Genomic DNA, 23739 nt, shown 5'->3' with positions numbered 1-23739 from the left:
AGTCTGAAGTTGTCTAGGGTCGTGGGAGCTGGCATTGATGGCAGTGGAATCCAGCTTCTGGAGGCACTGGGGGTTGGAACCAGTGTTGGCGATAGTGGTGTCGCGGTAAGGCCCAGAGCCGTCGGGGCTGGGGATGGAGTCGGCGAGATCCGTAATCTGGGGGCGTCCAGCGCCATTGCAATTGGAGACGGCGGGATCTGTGGTCTGGAAGTCAAGTCAAGTCAAGTCAAGTCACTTTTATTGTCACTTTGACCGTAACTGCTGGTACAGAACACAGTAAAAACGAGACAGTGTTTTTCAGGACCATGGTGCTACATGGAACAATGTAAAACAACACAAAACCTACACTAGACTACAGACCTACCCCAGACTGCATGAAGTACACAGAGCAGTGCAGGCATTACAATAAATAATAAGCAAGACAATAGGCACAGCAGTAGGTTGGTAGTCTGATGGCTTGGAGGAAAAACTGTTACATAAATAAACAGCTGAATGGCGGCGTCTGGGATTCCGTCCGTTTCTGTACTCCCGCCGAGTATTTCGTTGGAGTCGGATGTTGTCCAATTTAATGTCCATTGGAGAGCAGAATGGACGGGAGAGCTGGCCAGCTAGGGTTTGCTTTTTTCCTGGCACGGACTCCTGCCCGCTCGCCTCGCTTCCGCTTCTTCGCACACCGCTTATGACGTCCCCACCTCCGGCCACTGGCATCAGGTGACTCCGAGGACTGCAGGCCCGATTCCCTCAGCAAGCCGAGGTCACGCAATTTAACCAGCAGATCTTCATGAGGGTTTGTTTTTGGGCGATCTCTGTATTGTAGCAGTATCTGGCGATGGTAGACAGTCGCTCTGTTATCCATTGCCCTAAACCCTAATTGTGCCTTAAAATTAAATTAAAAAACTAAATTAAAGTAGCACCAGATCCGAAAGGCTGCTGCTGCCGTGTCACACCGCCTGCTGGATCTACCGATCCTTGCTGGACGTGAGACAGGTGAAGAACCAGCAGTTGTACTGTACTGCAGAAAAAAAATCATGACATACAGTTGCAAAAAAAAAAGTTTGCGAACTGGTTACAATTACCTGCTTTCTTGCATTAATTACTCATAACCTGAAACAGATGTGGGTCTCTTTTGTGGATTCAGCGGGAAGGAGGAAGGAATTGTGGTTGAGAAAAAGGAAAGGGAGAAGGGGAGGAGTAGGAAGCACCAGAAAGACATACTATAATAACAAAATGCCGAAGGAACTCAGCAGGCCAGGCAGCATCTCTGGAAAAGTGTAAACACTCGACATTTTGGGCCGAGACCCTTCATCAGGACATTTACGTGCTGGGTGGCACCTAATTAATTAGCTTGTTTATTTTGGCTTTTTTCTTAAAGATGTGCTGGGTGCGTCCCAGCTACCGCAGCATTCTTCGCAGCAATGTATTGGTCCGCAGCCGGAAGGTTGGGGACCACTGCTCTAATGAATACAATCCAAGAGCTGGCAAACGCTCCTCATATGTTAGCCCCTGCATTCCAGGAATCATCCTTGTAAATCTTCTCCGAACTCGCTCCAACGTCAGTACCTCCCTTCTAAGATAGGGGGCCCAAAACTGCACACAGTATTCCAAATGACGTCTCACCAGTGCCCCATAGAGCCTCATCAACACCTCCTTACTCTTATACACTATTCCTCTTGAAATGAGGAGCTCTCCGCTCCACGTTGACAAACAGTGCTTATGACTTTTGCACAGAACTGTATGTATTGCAATCTACTTCTGCCGTAAAACAACAAATTTCACAGCATATGCCAGAGATATGAAGCCTCATTCTGATTATACAGCAAGATGGAATGAGGAAGGGTCTCGGCCCAAAACGTCGACTGTACCCCTCCCTATAGGTGCTGCCTGGCCTGCTGCATTCACCAGCAACTTTTATGTGTGTTGTTAGATGGAATGAGACTCTGTTTGCTTTGGGTAATCTTTTGATCCAGTAACCACTAGGTCATCAGATTGACTGTTAAACCTCTTGTAACTTCCAAGACTAACGTCCTTTCTTTCATCACCAAGATTCATTGAGAATTGCATTGTTAATTCTGGATTTTATGACTAAAATACTGTAGTTGTGATTAATAATGGTTTACCTGTCCATTTATGCCAATTTCAATGTATTAATTTCTTTCAAATGTTTCAGACATTCCATTGCGACAAATTATAACAGAAGAGTGTGTTGCCTTCATGTTGAACTGGAAGGAACACGAATATCTGACACTTCAAATTCCTGCACCCCTTACCCAGAACAATCCATTTGTGAAGGTAACTGGACTTCTATTCATTGGTGTTTGATGAACAAAAACATATTGCATGTTTTTGTGGAAAAAGGGGATTAAAGAGATGCAAATGATTGTTAATCTGATGTTAACTCATTCAATGTGGTGTTAATAGCACATTAAAAAAATTCAGGCACTCACACACAAAATGCCAAAACGTCGACTGTACTTTTTTCCATAGATGCTGCCTGATCTCCTGAGTTCCTCCAGCATTTTGTGTATGTTGCTCAGATTTCCAGCATCTGCAGATTTTCTCTCATTTGCAGATTAAAGCTTATTGGAATTTCAACCATCAACAAAGAGTTAGTTAATTGAAATGCTTTTCTGTCTGTAGTGACCAGAAGATAACTCCTGGTGAAACATTTTAAAACAATTAAATGGTATTTATTTATTTATTTGTTGAGCTAACAGTGTGGAATAGGCCCTCTCAGTCCTTCAAGCCACGCCACCCAGCAATCCCCAACTTAAACCGAGCCCAATTACAGGACACAAGAAAATTTGCAGATGTTGGAAATCTAGAACAACACACTCAAAATGCTGGAGGAACTCAGCAGGTTGGGCAGCATTTGAGGAGAGAAATAAACAGTCAATGTTTCAGGCAACAACTCTTCATTAGCTCCTCCAGCATTTTGTGTGTGTTACTCTGGATTTCCAGTATCTACAGAATCCCCTGTGACTGTTATTTGGCCATATTGGTGGTGTTGTTAAAGTCACTTCCGGTCACTGGATACTTGCAGGGTGGCCCTCAGCTTAACTTGACATTGTTTTGCTTGTTAACAGAAACAAAGCATTTCGCTGAATGTTTTAATGAAAGGTCAGAGAGGGCCGCTTGAAATGATCTACCCTTTGGGTAGGATGTAATGAACATAAAGAATAATCCAATGAGCTGATTTCAACATTTCATCCCTTCTCGGTTAAGTATGATGCTGAATAAACTTCATTGTTGATCAATGTGCCTCTTGTGTATCCTGTAGCTGGGACAACTCTTGGCTGCAACCTGCAAAGAGCTACCTGGCCCAAAAGAAAGCAGAAGAACTGCTAAAGACCTTTGGGACGTAGTTGTTCAAATCTTCTGTTTATCTAATCAGCACAAACGGGTTAATGATGGAAGAATCAGCTTAATAAAATACCGAGAATCCACGCTGGGGATCATGAAGCGGTAACAGCGTTTTCACAACCTATTTATGTGGACTGTAAATGTTAATGAAATGTCAGTTACCAAATATCAAATTTGTTACATTTTGTTCATCAGATGCACAAGATTCTAATACTTCCACATCATTTCTATGTACAGTGGATTCCGGTTAATTGGGACCAGTATATTTTGGCCCAATTAGCTGAAGTTTCATGCAAATATTTTTAAAGGTACAAAAAAGACAAACTACTGTTTAACTGAGTAACAAATTATATATTCAAATGGAATAGAGAACAAATTAGAACACTGCCAATACTATTACCGTACTATAAAACTGTGTATTAGTTCCTGATAGTTATCTGCTGAGGAATTCGTCCAGTGTACTCTACCATTCTTCGATTGACTGTAAATGAACAAAATCAGCACAGACTCTTGGTACAGATAATGGACTGGCTTCATACAGTGCTTTTGACAACTATCGTGACAAAAGTCACTGCTTTTGGCAAACAAGCACACATGACTGATGCTATTTAAATCTGTTCACTCGAAGCGCAGTGTAGTGCTAATAGTGACAGAGGTGCATGTGACTGAGACGAATTAGAAGCTGATCAGCAACAGTCTCCTGTCCCATTTAAGCTGAATATTGTCCGAGTCCTGGCTGTTTTCTTGATTAGTATTTGTTCTTTGAGAGCTATCCCAAATAAATGGTTGTCCCCATTAACCAATAGCCCAATTATCCAGAATCCACTGCATCAAGTTTGTCAAGTTTTGTTTATCAGATTCACAAGAGATTCTGCAGATGCTGGAATCTGTAGAATCTCCTGTGTTAATGACTTGCTGCTCCACTGTGAAATCCTACCCTGAAGAAGTTTAAATCTTCTCTTTGACAGGAGTTCAGTGAGACCCTCTCTCACTGCTCCCCATTTACTGAGCATCTTTGCTCCATCTACAACAGGCAGGATTTCCTGATGGACAACCATTTTAATTCCACTGCCAATTTCTATCCTGACATCTCAGTCCATGGCCTCTTCCACTGCCACGATGAGGCCACACTGGTTAGAGTAGCAAGGCCAACTTGAAAGATGTTTCTTTCTTTTTTTCTTTCTCTCTCTCTATCTCTATCGTGGTTTTTGGTCTTCTTTTAAAAAAAATTGGGTTATTCTAATTTTTCACTCTGTGGCTACCTATAAATAGACAAATTTCACTGTGTATAATTTACCCATTCTTTGATAATAAATGTGCTTTGAATCTTTGAACACCGTGTATTCTGCCTCAGTAGTCTCCAGCCTGATGGCACAAACATCACTTTCGCTAACTTTCAGTAATCTTCCCCCACCACCCCCCACTGGTCCTTTGTCTATCACCTTCCTCTGGTGTCCCTCCTGCTTTCCTTTATTCCATGGTCCACTCTCCTCTCCTATCAGATTCATTCTACTCCAGCCCTTTACCTCTTCCACAAATCACCTCCCAGCTTTTTACTGTAGTCCCCCTCTCCTAGCTTCACCTATCACCTTCCAGTTTGTACTCCTTCCCCTCCCCCACCTTCTTATTCTGGCTGCTTCCCCCTTCCCAGCTAGTCCTAATGAAGGATCTCAGCCCGAAATGTTGCCCGTTTATTCCTCTCCTTCGGTGCTGCCTGACCTGCTGAGTTCCTCAAGCTTTTTGTGTGTGTTCTTTCGCACACTGCTCCCTCTCTGATTATTCTGCTCTCGTTTATCAAGCTTGCAGCTCATTTCTTATTGTGCACAGATTAGCAATTGGAAATCAATAAAATTTGCTAATTAAGTTTAGGCCAACATTCATTTTGTGTGCTAATTATGCTGTGCGCTAACAACCCTTGTCAAGTAATGAAGACTAACAGCTGGTAAAGATTCTCTGAATAGCTTACAGTCTTATTATTTATAAATGAAACAATTTCATGTTTTTGGAACTATAACAACTAACAAGGGTTTTGTTTCTCCCGGATATAGGAGCGAGCTGGTAACTTTCATTAAGAGATTGAGTGTAAGCATCTTGTTACTTGACCTTGTTTCCTTTTCTGTGTTAAGCTAAATGGAATCATTAGCAGGGTTGGTTTGAAATTTAATCAGAATTATTCAAGATTGTTTAATGGCATTTCCTGTACACAAGTGTAAAGGAGAACAAAGTAATTGTTACTCCAGATCTGATGCAGCACAAAACAACACTAAGACACAGAACACAATAATAAAAAAACAGTAAATATGCCATAAGATAGCCTATATACATAGCTTGATTGTACGTCCATAAAGTGAAGCTAGGCACAGGAATAGCTCTACTTAAGGCGACTGACAGGAAATGATAAAGTAGTGGTGGTTGGGGGTGTGGAGGGGTGGGTTAGTGGGTGGAGGTGTTGATCAGCCTCACTGCTTGTGAAAAGTAACTGTTTTTGAGTCTGGTGTTCCTGGTGCGGATGCTACGTAGTCTCCTCCCTGATGGGAATGGGACAAACAGTCCATGATTAGATTAGATTAGATTCAACTTTATTGTAATTGTGCTGAGTACAGATACAAAGCCAATGAAATGCATTTAGCATCTGACCAGAAATGCAAAGAAATAGTGTTATTTACAAAATAACTGCGAATTTAAAAAGTGCTACAGCACACAAATATAAAAGTACTGAGACAGTACAATACGTTTGCAATACTGTTTATTGCTGTGATGAGAGGTTCAGCAGTGTCACAGCCTCAGGGAAGAAGCTCTTCTTGTGCCTGCTGGTGTGGGAACTGAGGCTCCTGTAGCACCTACCGGATGGGAGGAGAGTAAAAAGTCCATGGTTAGGGTGAGATACATCCTTGATAATGCTTTTCGCCCTGCCCAGGCAGCGTTTATGGTAGATGTTCTCAATGGTGGGCAATTGGGTGCCAGTAATCCATTGGGCAGTTTTCACCACACGCTGGAGTGCATCTTTCATGATGTTACTGGCCCTTTTCAAGGTTCAAAGATCCACTTATTATCAAAATACACAACTCTGAAATTCTTCTCCAGGTAGCCGTGAGACCAAGAAAGAAATGAAAGGCAGCTCAATCATCAACCCCCCCCACCAAATCCCTCCTCCCCACAAAAAAAAAGAACAAAAACAGAACAGGCACATCAACCCCACAAATACCTCCCCCTCCCCCACACAAAAAAATGAGGAAAATTAGGGCAAAAAACACAAACTACAAGAAAACTATAAGACTGAAGGAAGTCTCTAGTCCAAGTCCACATCCAAAACACAGAAAACCTGGGCAACACTTTGACACAGCAGCAGGCTCTCCCCTCTTCAGATCTAAAGACTCACTCTCCGCCCTTCCCTTGATGCCTCCGTTTCCCTGGTCACTTTAATCAGTACACAGTGGAAGCTTTAATTGGCGAAATGGAGTCAAATTTCGGCTTGCACCCAGTCTCGCAGCCTGCCCACCATGAGGTTTGCGCACACTGCCTCTGTCTCCCGGAATCCTTGGAGAATGCAGAGCATTGGAGCACCCAAACGAACTCCAAACTTCCACATTTGCCTTAATGTTTCAATTCTGCGCCTTTCTGTATATATGTCCTTGATGGCAGGTAGGTTGGTGCTGCAATTACAATCGGTCTTGCAATAGGGTTCAAGAATTTGTATTTATGTAACACCTTTAACGATACAAAATGTTGCAAAGTACTTCACATAAGTGTTATCAATCAAAACTTTACATGCGTAATGTTTTGGATTGGTGATAAAAGGCTTGCTGAAAGTGCTTGAGAGGCACTGCAGAGAAGAGTGGGACGGAATTTTGGGAGAGAATTGCAGAGGTATGGAACTAGATAAAGTGACGAGTAGAATGATTAATAAAATGGGGGATTGAGTTTAAGAGCCATGAGCTTAAATTAGAACATAGGATAGTGCAGCATAGTACAGGCCCCTCAGCTCATAATGCAGTGCTATTCTATTAATCTACTCTAAGATCAACCTGACCCTTCCTATTCTTCTTGGTAAGCTCGTCACCCACACTGGGGCCAAGGCTGCCAACAGCAATCCACCAGAGCGCTCTGTCCTTGGCCAGTCATTCAAGCTGTAGCCCATTAAAGATCCTTCCTCTCCCAAGGGTGAGGTCTTTAGAGCTTCTGTTGGCACTTCTGTAGCTCTGGGTTTTTAAACAATAGGTTGCTAGCTTCGTGCCCTCCTCTCTTTTTATTGTGTTCAGTCTGGTCACCTCATTATTGGAAGGATGTGGAAGCTTTAGAGAGGGTGTAGAGGGCTGCCTGCATTAGAGACCAGGTGTTATAAGGACAGGATGAGTGAGCTGGGGCTTTTCTTTTTGGAGTGGAGGAAAGGAGAGGTGACTTGTTAGAGGTGTACAAGTTGATAAGAGGCATAGATAGAGTGGACAACCAGTGACAGTTTCCCGGGGCAGAAGTGGCTAATACCAAGAGGCGTAATTTGAAGGTGATTAACGGGAAGTGTAGGGAGGATATGACAGGTACTTGGAGTGTTGGGTGTGTAGAACACCCTGCCAGGGCCAGTGGTCACGGAGGCAGATACATTAGGGACATTTAAGAAACACTTAAATAGGCATGTGGATAATAGACAAATGGTGGGCTATGTAGGTGGGAAGGGTTAAATTGATCCTAGAGAAGGTAAAAAGGTTGGCCCAACATCGTGGGCCAAAGAGCCTGTACTGTGCTAGATTCCATGTACATGTCCTGTCCACCCTGGGACCAGTGCTCAATTACTTTAATAGGAACCTGACCTGGCTCAATTTTTTAAAAATATTATCTATAAAACAAAGAATAAAACATGAAAGAGCAGGTCTGGCTGAATCTGTAGAAAGACAGACAGCGTTAACTCTTCATCAGAATTGAAATGTTAATTTGGTTTCTCTTTCCCCTGACCTGTGGAATGTGGACAGCATTTTCTGTTTGTGTGTTATGTTTACAGTATCTGCAGTTTTGTTATTTAAAAGCTGCGTCTTTGTTTTGCCTCGTTGCCTTCCTGCTGCAAGGAGACAAATTGCCCTTTAAACTGTGGACTGGTTGAGGTCAGACACCATTATTTGAAAGAGGGAGGCGATGATTATCGAGTCAGTGTCATAGAAATCTACAGCACATTACTGGCTGTTCGGTCCACAATGCTGTGCTGACCATGTAACCCATTCTAGAAACTGCCTAGAATTTCCCTACCACATAGCCCTCTGTTTTTCTAAGCTCCATGTACCTATCTAAGTGGCTGTCATAAAACCCTATTGTATCCACCTCTACCACCGTCTCTGGCAGTGTATTCCACACACCCACCACTCTCTGTATCAAAAGCTTACCTCTGACATCCCCCTTGTATCTACTACCAAGCACCTTAAAACTATGCCCCCTCATGTTAGTGCCGGGTAAAAACCTCACAATCAATGCCCCTCATCGTCTTATACATCTCTGTCAGGTCACCTCTCATCCTCTGTCGCTCCAAGGAGAAAAGGCCAAGTTCACTAAACCTATTCTCATAAGGCATGCTCCCCAATCCAGGCAACATCCTTTTGAATCTCCTCTGCACTCTCTCTATAGCATCCACATCCTTCCTGTAGTGAGGTGACCAGAACTGAGCACAGAACTGTTCGTTGATTTGATTCAGTGTGAAACAGGCCCTTCTGGGCCAACGAGCCGCACCGTCCAGCGACCCACCTCTTTAATTCTAGCCTAATAACAGGACAATTTACAATGACCAATTAACCTACGAACTGTGGGAGGAAACCTATGCCATCACAGAGGGGGATGTGCAAACTCCTTACAAAAAGCATCAGAAATGAATTCTGAACTCTGATGCCTGAGCTGTAATAATGTTTCCCTAACTGTCCAGGTATTTCAATCAGTTATTCTATCCCTGTAGACCACATACTGAGCTGCCCAGAGGAGCATTCATATAGAATATAGAGCATTTCAGCACAGTACAGGCCCTTTGCTCTGTGAAATTGTGCTGACCTTTTAACCCACTCTAAGATCAATCTAACCCTATGCAGCCCTCCATTTTCCTGTCATTATCATCATCATTATGTGCTGTGCCATTTCAAGAAAGGGAGTAGATTATTCAAGAAAGGGAGCAGAGATAGCCCAGGAGGTTATAGACCAGTGAGTCTTACTTCACTAGTTGGTAAGTTGATGGAGAAGATCCTAAGAGGTAGGATTTATGAACATTTGGAGAGGTATAATATGATTAGGAACAGTCAGCATGGCTTTGTCAAGGGCAGGTCGTGTCTACGAGCCTGATTGAATTTTTTGAGGATGTGACTAAACACATTGATGAAGGTAGAGCAGTAGATGTAGTGTATATGGATTTCAGCAAGGCATTTGATAAGGTACCCCATGCAAGGCTTATTGAGAAAGTAAGGAGGCATGGGATCCAAGGGGACATTGCTTTGTGGATCCGGAACTGACTTGCCCACAGAAGGCAAAGAGTGATTGTAGATGGGTCATATTCTGCATGGTGACCAGTGGTGTACCTCAGGGATCTATTCTGGGACCCTTACTCTTCATGATTTTTATAAATGACCTGGATGAGGAAGTGGAGGGATGGGTTAGTAAATTTGCTGATGACACAAAGGTTGGGGGTGTTGTGGATAGTGTGGAGGGCTGCCAGAGGTTACAGCGGGACATTGATAGGATGCAAAACTGGGCTGAGAAGTGGCAGATGGAGTTCAACCCAGATAAGTGTGAAGTGGTTCATTTTGGTAGGTCAAATATGATGGCAGAATATAGTATTAATGGTAAGACTCTTGGCAGTGTGGAGGATCAGAGGGATCTTGGGGTCTGAGTCCATAGGATGCTCAAAGCAGCTGCACATGTTGACTCTGTGGTTAAGAAGCCATACGGTGTATTGGCCTTCATTAATTGTGGAATTAAATTTAGGAACCGAAAGGTAATGTTGCAGCTATATAGGACCCTGGTCAGACCCCACTTGGAGTACTGTGCTCAGTTCTGGTCACCTCACTACAGGAAGGATGTGGAAGCCATAGAAAGGGTGCAGAAGAGATTTACAAGGATGTTGCCTGGATTGGGGAACATGCCTTATGAAAACAGGTTGAGTGAACTCGTCCTTTTCTCCTTGGAGCGATGGAGAATGAGAGGTGACCTGATAGAGGTGTATAAGATGATGAGAGGCATTGATTGTGTGGATAGTCAGAGGCTTTTTCCCAGGGCTGAAATGGTTGCCACAAGAGGACACAGGTTTAAGGTGCTGGGAAGTAGGTACAGAGGAGATGTCAGGGGTAAGTTTTTTACGCAGAGAGTGGTGAGTGCGTGGAATGGGCTGCTGGCAATGGTGGTGGAGGCGGATACGATAGGGTCTTTTAAGAGGCTTTTGGATAAGTACATGGAGCTTAGAAAAATGGAGGGCTATGGGTAAGCCTAGTAATTTCTAAGGTAGGGACATGTTTGGCACAACTTTGTGGGCCGAAGGGCCTGTATTGTGCTGTAGGTTTTCTACGTTTCTATGTAGGTGATCATGATTGACCATGATTGTTCTTGGCAAATTTTTCTACAGATGGCCTTCTTCTGGATGAAATGATTGTTGGTGCCAGATGGGGTGGTTTGAGTGTCTCAGAAACTGCTGATCTCCTGGGATTTTCATACACAGCAGTCTCCAGAGTTTACAGAGAACGGTGCAAGAAACAAAAAACATTCAGTGAGCAGCAGTTCTGTGTGGGAAAATGCCTTGTTAATGAGAGGGGTCAGAGGAGAATGGCCAGACTGGTTCAAGGCGACAGTAACTCAAATAACCACACATTACAACAGTGGTGTGCAGAAGAGCATCTCTAAACACACAGCACATTGAGCCTTGAAGTGGGTGGACTGCACCAGGTTCCGCTCCAGTGCCCAATAAAGTGTCCCCTGAGTGAATATGACTGTTTTGTAAAGATGCTTGCTAGTATAAAATGACCAAAAATCTTGAACAGATCGAACTTAATGAATTATATCATTGTTTTTTTCAGGATCCATTGGTGCTTACAATATTAATCTCCCTCTTTGTGAAGTTACACAATATTGTTCGGGTTTGTATTGCTTAATATTTTTAAATCAAGTTCAAATTTAATTACCTAATGAAAAATACAGCAAAATGAAACAACATTACTCTGGGTGTTAAGGCGCAAAACACAGTACCAGCAGTCACACACAGCACAAGGTACACGTAGTACATATAAGATAGCAGTAAAATATAGTCATACAAATATATATATGGCCAAAGTCCCTTAGCGACATATTCTGTGTATTGATGGTATATGGGTATTACAGACAAGAACAAGCAGTTCTCAACAGTCTACAGACAACATACGCAGACACGCACACAATCCAGCTTGTCATTTCACCGATTGAACACTGGAGGGCAGTGAGGACATTTAAACAAATATTACACTTGTATAATGAATTAATATTGCCTGTTATCATGTGTTGATATGATTTTTCCTGTGATAGGATGATATTGTAAATGACGTCACTGCCGAGTACATGTCCATTTGGCCAACGTCCGTCCCAAAGTAAGTACAATGGCCATTGCAGTCATTCAGGTCAATCTGATACGTGTTTGCGTGGGTTGTGTACACTTGTCTACTGATTTAATTTCCTGTCCATTAACTGAATAGCTTGTCTCACAAATGTTTGCTTTGCATTTGATTTCTAAGCTTGCAGTCGGTGGACGTTGAGGCAGTTGCTGTCACGATGAGGGAGATGGTCAGTTATTCATTGAACATCAACGCCAATAACCACTGTTGGTTAGCTACCCAGGCAGATATTTACTTCGGTAACTATAACGTCTTTTAAATTACCATCAATGTATTTGTTGATTTTGAGAGTGTTCTTTTGTTCGTTTGTTATGTGCCGTGTCATATGATGTGGGTGATCATGATCTTTTCATGACTATGATTGTTCTTGGCAGATTTTTCCAGAAAAGTGGTTTGCCATTGTCTTCTTCTGGGCAGTGCCTTTACAAGACAGGTGACCTCAGCCATTATCAATACACTTTGGAGATTATCTGCCTGGTGTCAGTGGTCGCATAACCAGGACTTGTGATATTCGCCTAATCGATGGCTTCACATGACCCTGATCAGGGGGAGGGGTGGGAAGTGGTGAGCAGATGCTACACCTTGCCCAAGGGTGACCTGCAGGTTAGCAGAGGGAGGGAGCGTCTTGTGCCTCCTTTGGTAGAGATTTATCCATTGCATAGGAGTATCTTACTGTGATTAGTATTCAGGGCTGAGGTTATCAAAATTAGTATGGCTCAACTGTTAGCACTGCTGTTGTGAGTTCTGTTGGAAACCTTCCCTCACCCCCACCCACCACAGCTTTATCATTTCCTGTCAGTCACCTTATGTACAGACCAGCTTCACTTTACTGACATACTATCAGTCTGTGTATATAAGCTATCTTATGCACTTAGATTTATTATGGGTGTTTTTTATTGTGTTCTTTATCTTACTGTGGTGTTTTTGTGCTGTATCGAATCTGGAGTAACAATTATTTCATTCTCCTTTACACTTGTGACTTAAACAATCTTCAATCTTGAAAATTCCACTCTCAATCCCTACTCATTTTTGTGGTCTGCCTATCTTAATCACACTTCCTGCAATAGGTCTTCGCTGTAGGAGCTATGATTCTTTTAATTACACATTTAAGTAGCTATGGACTCACTTTCATGTACTTGTGTTCTCAGTATTATTTACAGTACAATGCAAAAGATATATATGTATATATGCCTGAGACTTTTGTACAGAATGTATTTACTATTTTTTTGAATTTGCACAGATTGTCTTCTTTTGCACATTGGTTGTTTGTCAATCCTGGCGTGTAGTTTTTCATTGATTTTATTATGTTTCTTTGTTGTACTGTGTATGCCTGCAAGAAAATGTATCTCCATATAAGTCACCTGCCCTAAACAGCAGTGACATAATGTACAGTAAGTAAGCGAATTGAGTGAGTACATAGAAAAGACTGTTTTTCCTGTGTACTTGCACAACTTACCACTTACTTACTACCAGTTACACCGCTGCTGTTCAGGGCAGCAATAAAAGTCCTCCATCTCTGGTGGTGTCAGTAGCTTCTTCGGTTTACACTACTGTCAGTCATGCAGGTCTGGGTGGAGACTGAGGAATACCGTCGCACTCAGGTGTAGAAGGATTCTTCGTTGTGGTTTCCATAACAAATTTGGTTGACCAATTGATTGTTAGCCCTGAGATGAACCCTCCTGACCCTGGAGGATTGAAAGCAAAAGAGTACATAGATGTCACCACATACAACCCTGAGATTCAGTTTCTGCAGATATACATAAATAGCAATAAATAACGAGCATGAAATAACAATATAACAAAGTCCTTAGATGAGTGTAGTTGTCCCTTTTTGTTCAAGAGCCTGATGATTGAGGGGTAGTAACTATAATATTGAGAACAAGAGTTGCAGAGTGCTAGATTTTCATGAGTTGGCATTTACTGGTGGTTTTCCTGTAACACCATGGTTGCATTCATAAGATCCTTGTTATTTAAAAGGTATCATGTGATAAAAATAATTGTGTTAATCAGAAAAATGAGTTAGGGCTCAAGTTTCATACTCGCCATAACAAAGCTGGGGCACCACAGTGGCATAGTGGTTAGTGTGACACTCACAGCTCGGAGCGTCGAAAGTTCAGCTTAAGGTGAAAGAACCCTTCCGGGCAAGTGACCATAATATGATCAAATTCTCCCTGACATTGGAGAAAGAGAAGCTGAAGTCAGATACATCAGTATTACAGTGGAGTAAAGGGAATTATGGAGACAGGAGCGAGGAGTTGGCCAGAATTGATTGCAAAAGAACACTGGCAGGATTGACAACAGAGCACCAATGGCTGGAATTTCTGGAAGCAATTCAGAAGGCACAGGATATATAGGGTACATCCCAAAGAGGAAGATGTATTCTAAAGGAAAGATGACACAATCATGGCTAACAAGAGAAGTCAGTGCTTCCATAAAAGCCAAAGAGAGGGCACAGAAGTTAGTGGGAAGTTAGAGGATTGGGAAGCTTTTAAAAACAACAGAAGGCAGGTAAATAAGTCACTAAGAAGGTAAAGATGGAATGCAAATAAGCTAGCCAATAATATTAAAGAGAATACCAAAAGTTTTTTAAGATACAAAAAGTGTAAAAGAGAGGCTAGAGTGGATATTGGACTGCTGGAAAACAATGCTGGAGAGGTAGTAATGGGGACAACAAAATAGTGGACAAATTAAATAAGTATTTTGCATCAGTCTTCACTGTGGAAGACACTAATAGTATGGTGAAATCTCTAGGTTTCAGGAGTCATGAAGTATGTAAAGTTACCATAGCTAGACAGAAGATTCTTGGGAAACTGAAAGGTCTGAAGGTAGATAAGTCACCTGGAGCAGATGGTGTACACCCCAGAGTTCTGAACGAGGGAGCCAAAGAGATTCTGGAGGCATTAATAATGATCTTTCAAGAATTGCTAGATTCTGGAATGGTTCTGGAAGACTGGAAAATTGTAAATGTCACTCCACTCTTCAAAAGGGACAGAGGCAGAAGAAAGGAAACTATAGGCCAGTTAGTCTGACCTCAGTGGTTGAGAAAGTTTTGGAGTTCATTATTAAGGATGAGGTCTCAGGATACTTGGAGGCTCATGATAAAATAGGCCGTAGTCAGCATGGTTTCCTCAAGGGAAAATCTTACCTGACAAATCTGCTGGAATTCTTTGAAGGATTAATAAGCAGGATAGACAAAGGAGAATCGGTTGATGTTGTGTACTTGGACTTTCAGAAGGCCTTTGACAAGGTGGCACACGTGAGGCTGCTTTAACAAGCTACGATCCCATAGTATTACAGGAAAGATCCTAGCATGGATAAAGCAGTGACTGATTGTCAGGAGGCAAAGAGTGGGAATAAAGGAAGCATTTTCTGGCTGTCTGCCGGTGACTAGTCGTGTTCCACAGGGGTCTGTGTTGGGAACAATTCTTTTTACATTGTATGTCAATGATTTGGATGATGGAATTGATGGCTTTGTTGCAATTTTATTCAAAAATACGAAGATAGATGGAGGGGCAGGTAGTTTTGAGGAAGTAGAGAGACTACAAAGGGACTTAGACAGATTAGGATAATGAGCAAAGAAATGGCAGATGGAATACAGTGTCAAGAAGTGTATGGACATGCACTTCAGTAGAAGAAATGAAATGGTATTTATTCCAGGTTTGAATGCCTTGTCAGATGAAAAGCGTTTGGTGGCTCTGGGTCTGTATTCACTAGAATTCTGAAGAATAAATGGTGAACTCATTGAAACCTATCGAATGGTGAAAGGACTAGATAGAGTGGATCTAGAGGGGATGTTTCCTATGGTAGGAGTGTCTAAGACCACCAGAGGACTCAGCTTCACAAATAGAGGGGTGTCCTTTGAGAACCGAGATGAGGAGGAATTTCTTGAGCATAGAGTGGTGAGTCTGAGGAATTCTTTGCTACAAGCAGCTGTGGAGACCGGGTTTTCATGTATATTTAAGGCAGAGGTTGATAAATTCTTGATTGGTCAGGGCAGGTAGAGATATGGGGATTGGGGCTGAGAGGGAAATTGAATCAGCCATGATGAAATGGTGGAGCAGACTCGAGGGGCCAAATGGTCTAATTGTGCTCCTTTGTCTTATGGTCTCCTTTGTCTTATGGTCTTGTGGTCTAAATGTACTCAGGGCTGCATATATGTTATATGACTATCTTTGCACAAATACCAATTGAATTGATTGCCTGTTTAATGGCTTCCCAAGGCGAAACCAACGCTCAGTGGAGTCTGACTATGCTGGCAAGGGCATATGCAAACAGTTTCTTTGTCTAATACCACTTCTCTCCTGCCTGTCCATTTCCAAAGTAACAAAGTGGTTCTTTAATTCGCAGGTGAAATTGTGTTCAAATCATTCCAGCCCACATAATACAGATAATGTTTCCTGATTCATCAATGGCGGTATATACAATATGCAATTTGGAGCACATTGCAGCAGCGTTACCTGTACAAAGAGCAATTAACCTATGTTTAACAAAAGTTCCATTAGCAATCCACAGGCCTGAGGGTGCCAAATTTAGGGGAATTATGTACAGATTACTTGAAGATTTAAGACTATAAGGCATAGGAGCAGAAAGAGACCATTCAGCCCATTGTCTGCCATTCCATCGTGGCTGATTTATCATCCCTCTGAAACCCATTCTCCTTCTTTCTACCTGTAACCTTTGACACTCTTGCTAATCAAAAACCTATCAACCTCCATTGTAAATATACCCAACGACTTGGCCTCCATAGCTGTCTGTGGCAATGAATTTCACAGACTCACCACCCTCTGGCAAAAGAAACTCTTTCTCTTCTCTGTTATGATGTGATATCCTTCTATTGTGAGGCTGTGTCTTCTGGTCCTAGACTCCCCCACTACTGGAAACATCCTCTCCACATCCACTCTATCCAGGCCTTTAGTATTCAATAGGTTTCAATGAAACATCCTCCCCACCCCCATTCTAAATTACAGCGAGCTATCAAACACTCCTCATATCGTTAATCCTTTCATTTCCAGGATCGTTCTCATGAACCTCCTCTAGTCCCTCTCTTATTACCAGACTCTCCTCAAAACCCTCTCCTACTCTCCTACTCCAGCTGTTCTTAGATAAGGGCCCACAACTGCTCACAATATTAAGATTATAAACATCCATAAAATTGTTCTTTATATGAGCAGTGGAGGCCAGGTCATTTGGTGTATGTAAAGCTGAGGTTGATAGGTTCTTGATTAGTCAGGGTGTGAAAGGTTACAGAAAGAGGGCAGGAGTAGACTCGATGGGCTGAATGGCCTAATTCTTCTCCTCTGACTAATGGTCTTTATGATTATATTGTTATAAATGTCAAAGAATTTGTTGCAATATATTTTGCTCTATGTAATAGAGGATTTTTTTTACCTTCTGATATTTTAGCAACCAATCAGTTTTCTGCAGCCCTACACTTCTACCTTCAAGCTGGTGCCATTTGTTCAGACTTCTTCAATAAATGTGTCCCTTCCGACGTATACACAGACATGGTAAGAGCAGAGAACATACGACTGTATAGGTCCTTTGGCCCACAATATTGTGCCGACCGTTTAATCTAATCCAAGGTCACTCTCACTCTTCCCTCCTACATAGTCTTCATTTTTCATCCACGTGCCAGGAACATCAGTTTTGAACAGAGAGGAGGAGAGATTTCTTTCGCCAGAGGCTGGAGAATCTGTGCAATTCGTTACCACAGATGACTGTGAAGATTAAGTCACTGAGTATATTTAAAGCAGAGGTTGATAGGTTCTTGACTAGTCAAGGCGTCAAAGATTATGGGGGTGGCAAGGTAACTTGATGGTTAGCACAATGTTTTACAGTACCTGCGACCCGCTTTCAATTCCCGCCACTGCCGGTAAGGAGATTGTATGTTCTCCCCATGAAGTGGGTTTCCTCCAGGTGCTTTGGTTCCCTGTCACAGTCCAAAGACGTACCAGTTGGCAGGTTAATTGCTCATTGTAAATTGTCCGGTGATTAGGCCAGGATTAAGTGTGGGGATTGCTGGGCAGTGTGGCTCGAAGGGCTTATTCCACACTGTATCTCAGTAAATAAATAAAGGCAGGAGTATGGGTTTGAGGGGGAAAATGCATCAGCCATGATGAAATGGTGGAGCAGACACGATGGGTTGAACGGCCTAATTCTGCTCTGATGTTTTATGGTCTTAAATATTCCTAATCTCTCCGTCTCTAACTCCACTCCTGGCACCCACCATTACGTCTCTGTGTAAAAGAAAAACTACCTGCCTCTGACATCCCCCCTCCCCCATACTTCCCTCCAATCACCTTATACCACTTCATATTATCCACCTAGAGTTTATTATTTGTATTATCCCGTGTAGAGTTTTCTATTTTGTTATGTTTGTTCCACATTTACGGGTTAGTTGTTACTTTAATCCTCTGTCCTTGATCATCTACGCTGTTACAACAGACCCGCCCACCCTGGGGCCGCATGCTCATGTAGTGGTTGGCGTAACACTATTACAGCAGCAGCGAGCTGGGTTCAGTTCCACCACTGTCTGAAAGGAGTTTCTGCATTCTCCCCATCATCGTGTGAGTTTCCTCCCACATTCCAAAGGCACACCGGTTAAGACTAATAGATTAATTGGTCACATGTTTGTAATTGGGCAGTGACGGCTCATTGGGCCGGAAGGAGCTGTTACTGTACTGTATTGCTAAATAAAGTATATTTACTCTGAACTATGTGACTTTTTAAAGAGGCACTTATAGAAAATGGTGGAAATCTTGAACAGATTGATCTTTATGAACAGTAATATGTGTGATATATTTGGTTTATCTATGTTTTCTGTAGCGGTGTAGCTTCTTTAATGGCAAGACTCTAGGCAGTGTGGAGGATCAGAGGGATCTTGGGGTCCGAGTCCATAGGATGCTTAAAGCTGCTACACAGATTGACTCTGTGGCTAAGAAGGCATACGGTGCATTGGCCTTCATCAACCGTGGGATTAAGTTTGAGAGCCGAGAGGTAATGTTGCAGCTATATAGGACCCTGGTCAGACCCCACTTGGAGTACTGTGCTCAATTCTGGTCGCCTCACTACAGGAAGGACTTGGAAACCATAGAAAGGGTGCAGAGGAGATTTACAAGGATGTTGCCTGGATTGGGGAGCATGCCTTATGAGAATAGGTTGAGTGAACTCAGCTTTTTCTCCTTGGAGCGACAGAGGATGAGAGGTGACCTGATAGAGGTGTATAAGATGATGAGAGGCATTGATCATGTGGATAGTCAGAGGCTTTTCCCCAGGGCTGAAATGGCTAGCACGAGAGGGCATAGTTTTAAGGTGCTTGTAAGTAGGTACAGAGGAGATGTCAGGGGTAAGTTTTTTATACAGAGAGTAGTGAGTGCATGGAATGGGCTGCCGGCGGTGGTGGTGGAGGCGGAAACAACAGGGTCTTTTAAGAGACTCCTGGATGGCTATGTGGAGCTTAGAAAAAGAGAGGGCTATGGGTAAAGCCTAGGTAGTTCTAAGGTAGGGACATGTTCGGCACAGCTTTGTGGGGCGAAGGGCCTGTATTGTGCTGTAGGTGTTCTATGTTCCTCAACAAAACTCACCCTAACTGTCCCTGCACAGCATTTGTTAAATGGTCTTTCCTCCTCTCCATGTTCTGTTGGTAATTATTGAGTCTGTTCATATGTTCACATTTATTTAAGTTTGATTATTGATGTTTGTACATGTGACTGGTCTGCTAATTGTTGATTGCTCCTGGCTGTTGCACCATTGTCTTGTAAACTGTTGGTAGTTATTGTGTTGTTGTCATGGTATTGTCCCATGTTTTATCCTTGGCACCGAACCACAATCAGTTCTGGTATTGTTCACATAAATTGATTCTGATTCTGATCTGGTTTATTGGACTGCAAGAACCTGGTCCTCTGCTGTATCTGTAAAAACAATAAAAATAAATTCAAAAAAAAAACAAAAAAAAAAATACAAATTCAGTATGATCCAGAGGAACAGTGTTGCATCTTTCACTGAAGCATTTTGCAGCTTTGTATTTCTGATAATAAGTTCAACAGCTTCTGAACGTGAACAAAACCTTTGGTTTTTTTGAATCTGGATGAAGGGTCTTGGTCTGAAATGTCAACTGTTTATTTGTCTCCACTGATCCTCCCTTTCCTGCTGAGTTCCTCCAGCATTTTGTGTTCATTGCACCTTCACTTTTTCATTGTTTTAACGAGCAACTTTAGTTAATAGTTGGCATTTGTTATATTTAGAGCTACAGCACAGACAGGCCCTTGCATCCCAGCGAGCCACAACACCCAGCAACCCACCCATTTAAGCAAAGCCTAATCACAGGACAATTTACAATGACCAATTAACCTACCAACCGATACGTCTTTGGACTGTGGGAGGAAACTGGAGCGCTCGGAGGAAACCCACACGGTCACCGGGAGAATGAACAAACTCCTCACTGATGGCATCAGAATTGAACTCCCAAATCCGACACCCCGAACTGTAATAGCCTCGTGCTCACCACTACTCTACAGTCTTAGATGACTGTTGCCCCTTCCCTTGTCCTACTGCCAACCCCCTTTGCCTTCAACGCTTCCTTTCAGTCAAGGATTGACTTCATTTGCCGTATACGTTTATATATATATATATATATATATATATATATCTCTCTCTAAGGAATTTGCTGTGCTGTGTTGGTCAGGGTGCGACTGCAACAAAAAACAGCATTCAACTATTATACAGAATAAAGCATTATATGAAAGTAAAATTAGAAATTAAAATACGGGTATGGAATAAAATGTACATAAATACCAGCATGTATTCACACGAAGTGGTTTAAAGTGTTTACAGTGCAGTGCCAGGGGTAATAGATAGAGGGGCTGGGCGAGGATCAAACTGGAATGGTTGATCCGATTAACTGATAGGGGAAGAAACTTTTAAGATGGGATGGTCTTAGTTTTAATAGCCCTGTAGTGCTTGAGTGGGTAGTGTCTGTAATGATTTTTCCTGCCCGCTTCTTTGTCCTGGACATATACAGGCCCCGCAGTGATGGTAGACTGCAGACAATGACCGTTTCCACTGACCTGACAGTTCTGTGTAGTTTTCATATATTGTGAGAGGATGCTGCACCAAACCAGACAGTAATAGCTCAAACCTACCACTTTTACTTTTCTGGGTCCTCTCCATAATAAGATAAGATATTGAAACACAATTAAGCCATATGGCCCATCAAGTCTGCTCCAACATTTCAACATGGCTGATCCATTTTCCTCTCAGCCCCAATCTCCAGCTTTCCCCCCATATCCCTTCATGTCATATAACAATTACAGCACGGAAACAGGTCATTTCAGTCCTTCTAGTCCGTGCCGAACTCTTACTCTCACCTAGTCCCACCAACCTGCACTCAGCCCATAACCCTCCATTCCTTTCCTGTCCATATAGCTGTCCAGTTTAACTTTAAATGACAACATCGATCCTGCCTCAACCACTTCTGCTGGACGCTCGTTCCACACAGCTACCACTCTCTGAGTAAGGAAGTTCCCCCTCATGTTACCCCTAAACTTTTGCCCCTTAACTGTCAACTCATGTCCTCTGGTTTGAATCTCCCCCATTCTCAATGGAAAAAGCCTATCCACGTCAACTCTATCTATCCCCCTCATAATTTTAAATACCTCTATCAAGTCCCCCCTCAACCTTCTACGTTCCAAAGAATAAAGACCCAACTTGTTCAACCTTTCTCTGTAACTTAGGTGATGAAACCCAGGTAACATTCTCATAAATCTGCTCTGTACTCTCTCTATTTTGTTGACATCTTTCCTATAATTCAGTGACCAAAACTGTACACAATATTCCAAATTTGGCATCACCAATGCCTTGTACAATTTCAACATTACATCCCAACTCCTATACTCAATGCTCTGATTTATAAAGGCCAGCATACCAAAAGCTTTCTTCACTACCCTATCCACATGAGATTCCACCTTCAGGGAACTATGCACCATTATTCCTAGATCTCTCTGTTCTGCAGCATTCTTCAATGCCCTACCATTTACCATGTATGTCCTATTTTGATCAGTCCTACCAAAATGTAGCACCTCACATTTATCAGCATTAAACTCCATCTGCTATCTTTCAGCCCACTCTCCTAAGTGGTCTAAGTCTCTCTGCAAGCTTTGAAAACCTACTTGGTTATCCATTATTTGATGTCCTGACCGATCAAAAATCTATCAACCTCTGCCTTAAATAAACATACAGATTTGGCCTCCACTGCTACCTCTGGCAATGAATTCCACAGATTCACCACTCTGGTAAAAAAAATTCCTTCTCATCTCCATTCTAAAAGGCCGACCCTCTATTCTGAGGCCACTCCTCTGGTCTTCGATTCTCCCTCCATAGGAAACATCCTTACCACATCTTTTCATCATATAATAGGATTCAATGACGTCACCCCTAATTCTTCTGAATTCCAGTGAATACAGGCCCAGAGCCATCTAATACTCAACCTGGAATCGTTTTAATGAACCACCTTTGAACTGTCTTCACTTTCCACACAACCTTTCTAAGATAAGGGGCCTAAAACTGCTCACAGTATTCCAAGTGAAGCCTCACCAGTGTTTTATAAAGTTTCAGCATTACATCCTTAGTTTTATATTCTAGTCCTCTTGAAAGAAATGCTAACATTACATTTACCTTCCTCATCACAGACTCAACCTGCAAATTAACATTTAGGAAATCGTGCATAAGGACTCTCAAATCCCTTTGCACCTCATATTTTAGTATTTTCTCTACACTTAGAAAATAGTCAACCCTTTCATTTCTTTTACCAAAGTGCATGACCATACACTTCCTAACACTGTATTCCATCTGCCACTTCTTTGCCCATTCTCCTCATCTGTCTTAAGTCTTTCTGCAGCCTCTTTACTTCCTCAAAACTACCTGCCCCTCCACCTATCTTCATATTTTTGAATAAAGTTGCAACAAAGCCATCTATTCTGTCATCCAAATCATTGACATACAATGTAAAATCAGCCACTGCTTTATCCATGCTAGAATCTTTTCTGTAATACCATGGGCTGATAACTTGTTAAGTAGCCAGCCTCATGTGTGGCATCTTGTCAAAAGCCACCTGAAAATGCAAGTGCACAGCATCAACCAGTTTTCCTTTGCCTATTATAGTTTTTCTTCAAAGAATTCCAGCAGATTTGTCAGGGAAGATTTTCCCTTGAGGAAACCATGTTGACTATGGCCTATTTTATCATTTGCCTCCAAGAACCCCGAAACCACATCCTTAACAATCGACTCCAACATCTTCCCAACCACTGAGGTCAGACTAACTGACCTATAATTTCCTTTCTTCTTACTTTCTCCCTTCTTGAACAGTGGAGTGACACTTGCAGTCCAGTCTTTCAGAAGCATTCCAGAATCTAGTGATTCTTGAAAGATTATTACTAACGCCTCCTCGATCTCTTCAGCCATCTCTTTCAGAACTCTGGGCTGTACACCATCTGGTCCAGGTGATTTACAGACCTTTCAGTTTTCCAAGAACCTTCTCTCTGGTTACGGTAATTTCACATACTTTATGAACCCTGACACCTAGAACTTCCACCATACTGCTAGTGTCTTCCACAGTGAAGACTGATGCATCTCCAGCCATACATCATGGAAATGGGCACTTCAGCCCACTCACTACGCTGACCAACAGGCACCCTCCTGATCCCAGATTATTCTCCCCATGTTCTCATCAATTGTTGCCAGGTTCAATGCCATTGTTGGACTCCCTGAGACACCAGGGATAACTTACAGT

General features: G+C 42.4%; 1 protein-coding gene across 2 annotated transcripts in view; it reads left to right on the top strand.

Moving 5' to 3' along the window:
- Positions 1-23739, top strand: part of ints8 (integrator complex subunit 8) — a 117297-nt gene that overhangs the window by 63462 nt on the left and 30096 nt on the right. For both annotated transcript variants that reach the window (XM_072251759.1, XM_072251765.1), the window contains exons 17-23: positions 2168-2289; positions 3278-3462; positions 5409-5442; positions 11388-11447; positions 11869-11930; positions 12075-12193; positions 17358-17461. In XM_072251759.1, coding sequence (XP_072107860.1) covers positions 2168-2289; positions 3278-3462; positions 5409-5442; positions 11388-11447; positions 11869-11930; positions 12075-12193; positions 17358-17461 — 686 coding nt within the window. The remainder of the gene's footprint in view (positions 1-2167; positions 2290-3277; positions 3463-5408; positions 5443-11387; positions 11448-11868; positions 11931-12074; positions 12194-17357; positions 17462-23739) is intronic.

This window comes from Mobula birostris, chromosome 1 (assembly GCF_030028105.1).
Source record: "Mobula birostris isolate sMobBir1 chromosome 1, sMobBir1.hap1, whole genome shotgun sequence".
Classification (NCBI taxonomy): domain Eukaryota; kingdom Metazoa; phylum Chordata; class Chondrichthyes; order Myliobatiformes; family Myliobatidae; genus Mobula; species Mobula birostris.
The sequence above is the reverse complement of the archived record's forward strand: the minus strand, read 5'-3'. Positions and strand labels throughout refer to the sequence as shown.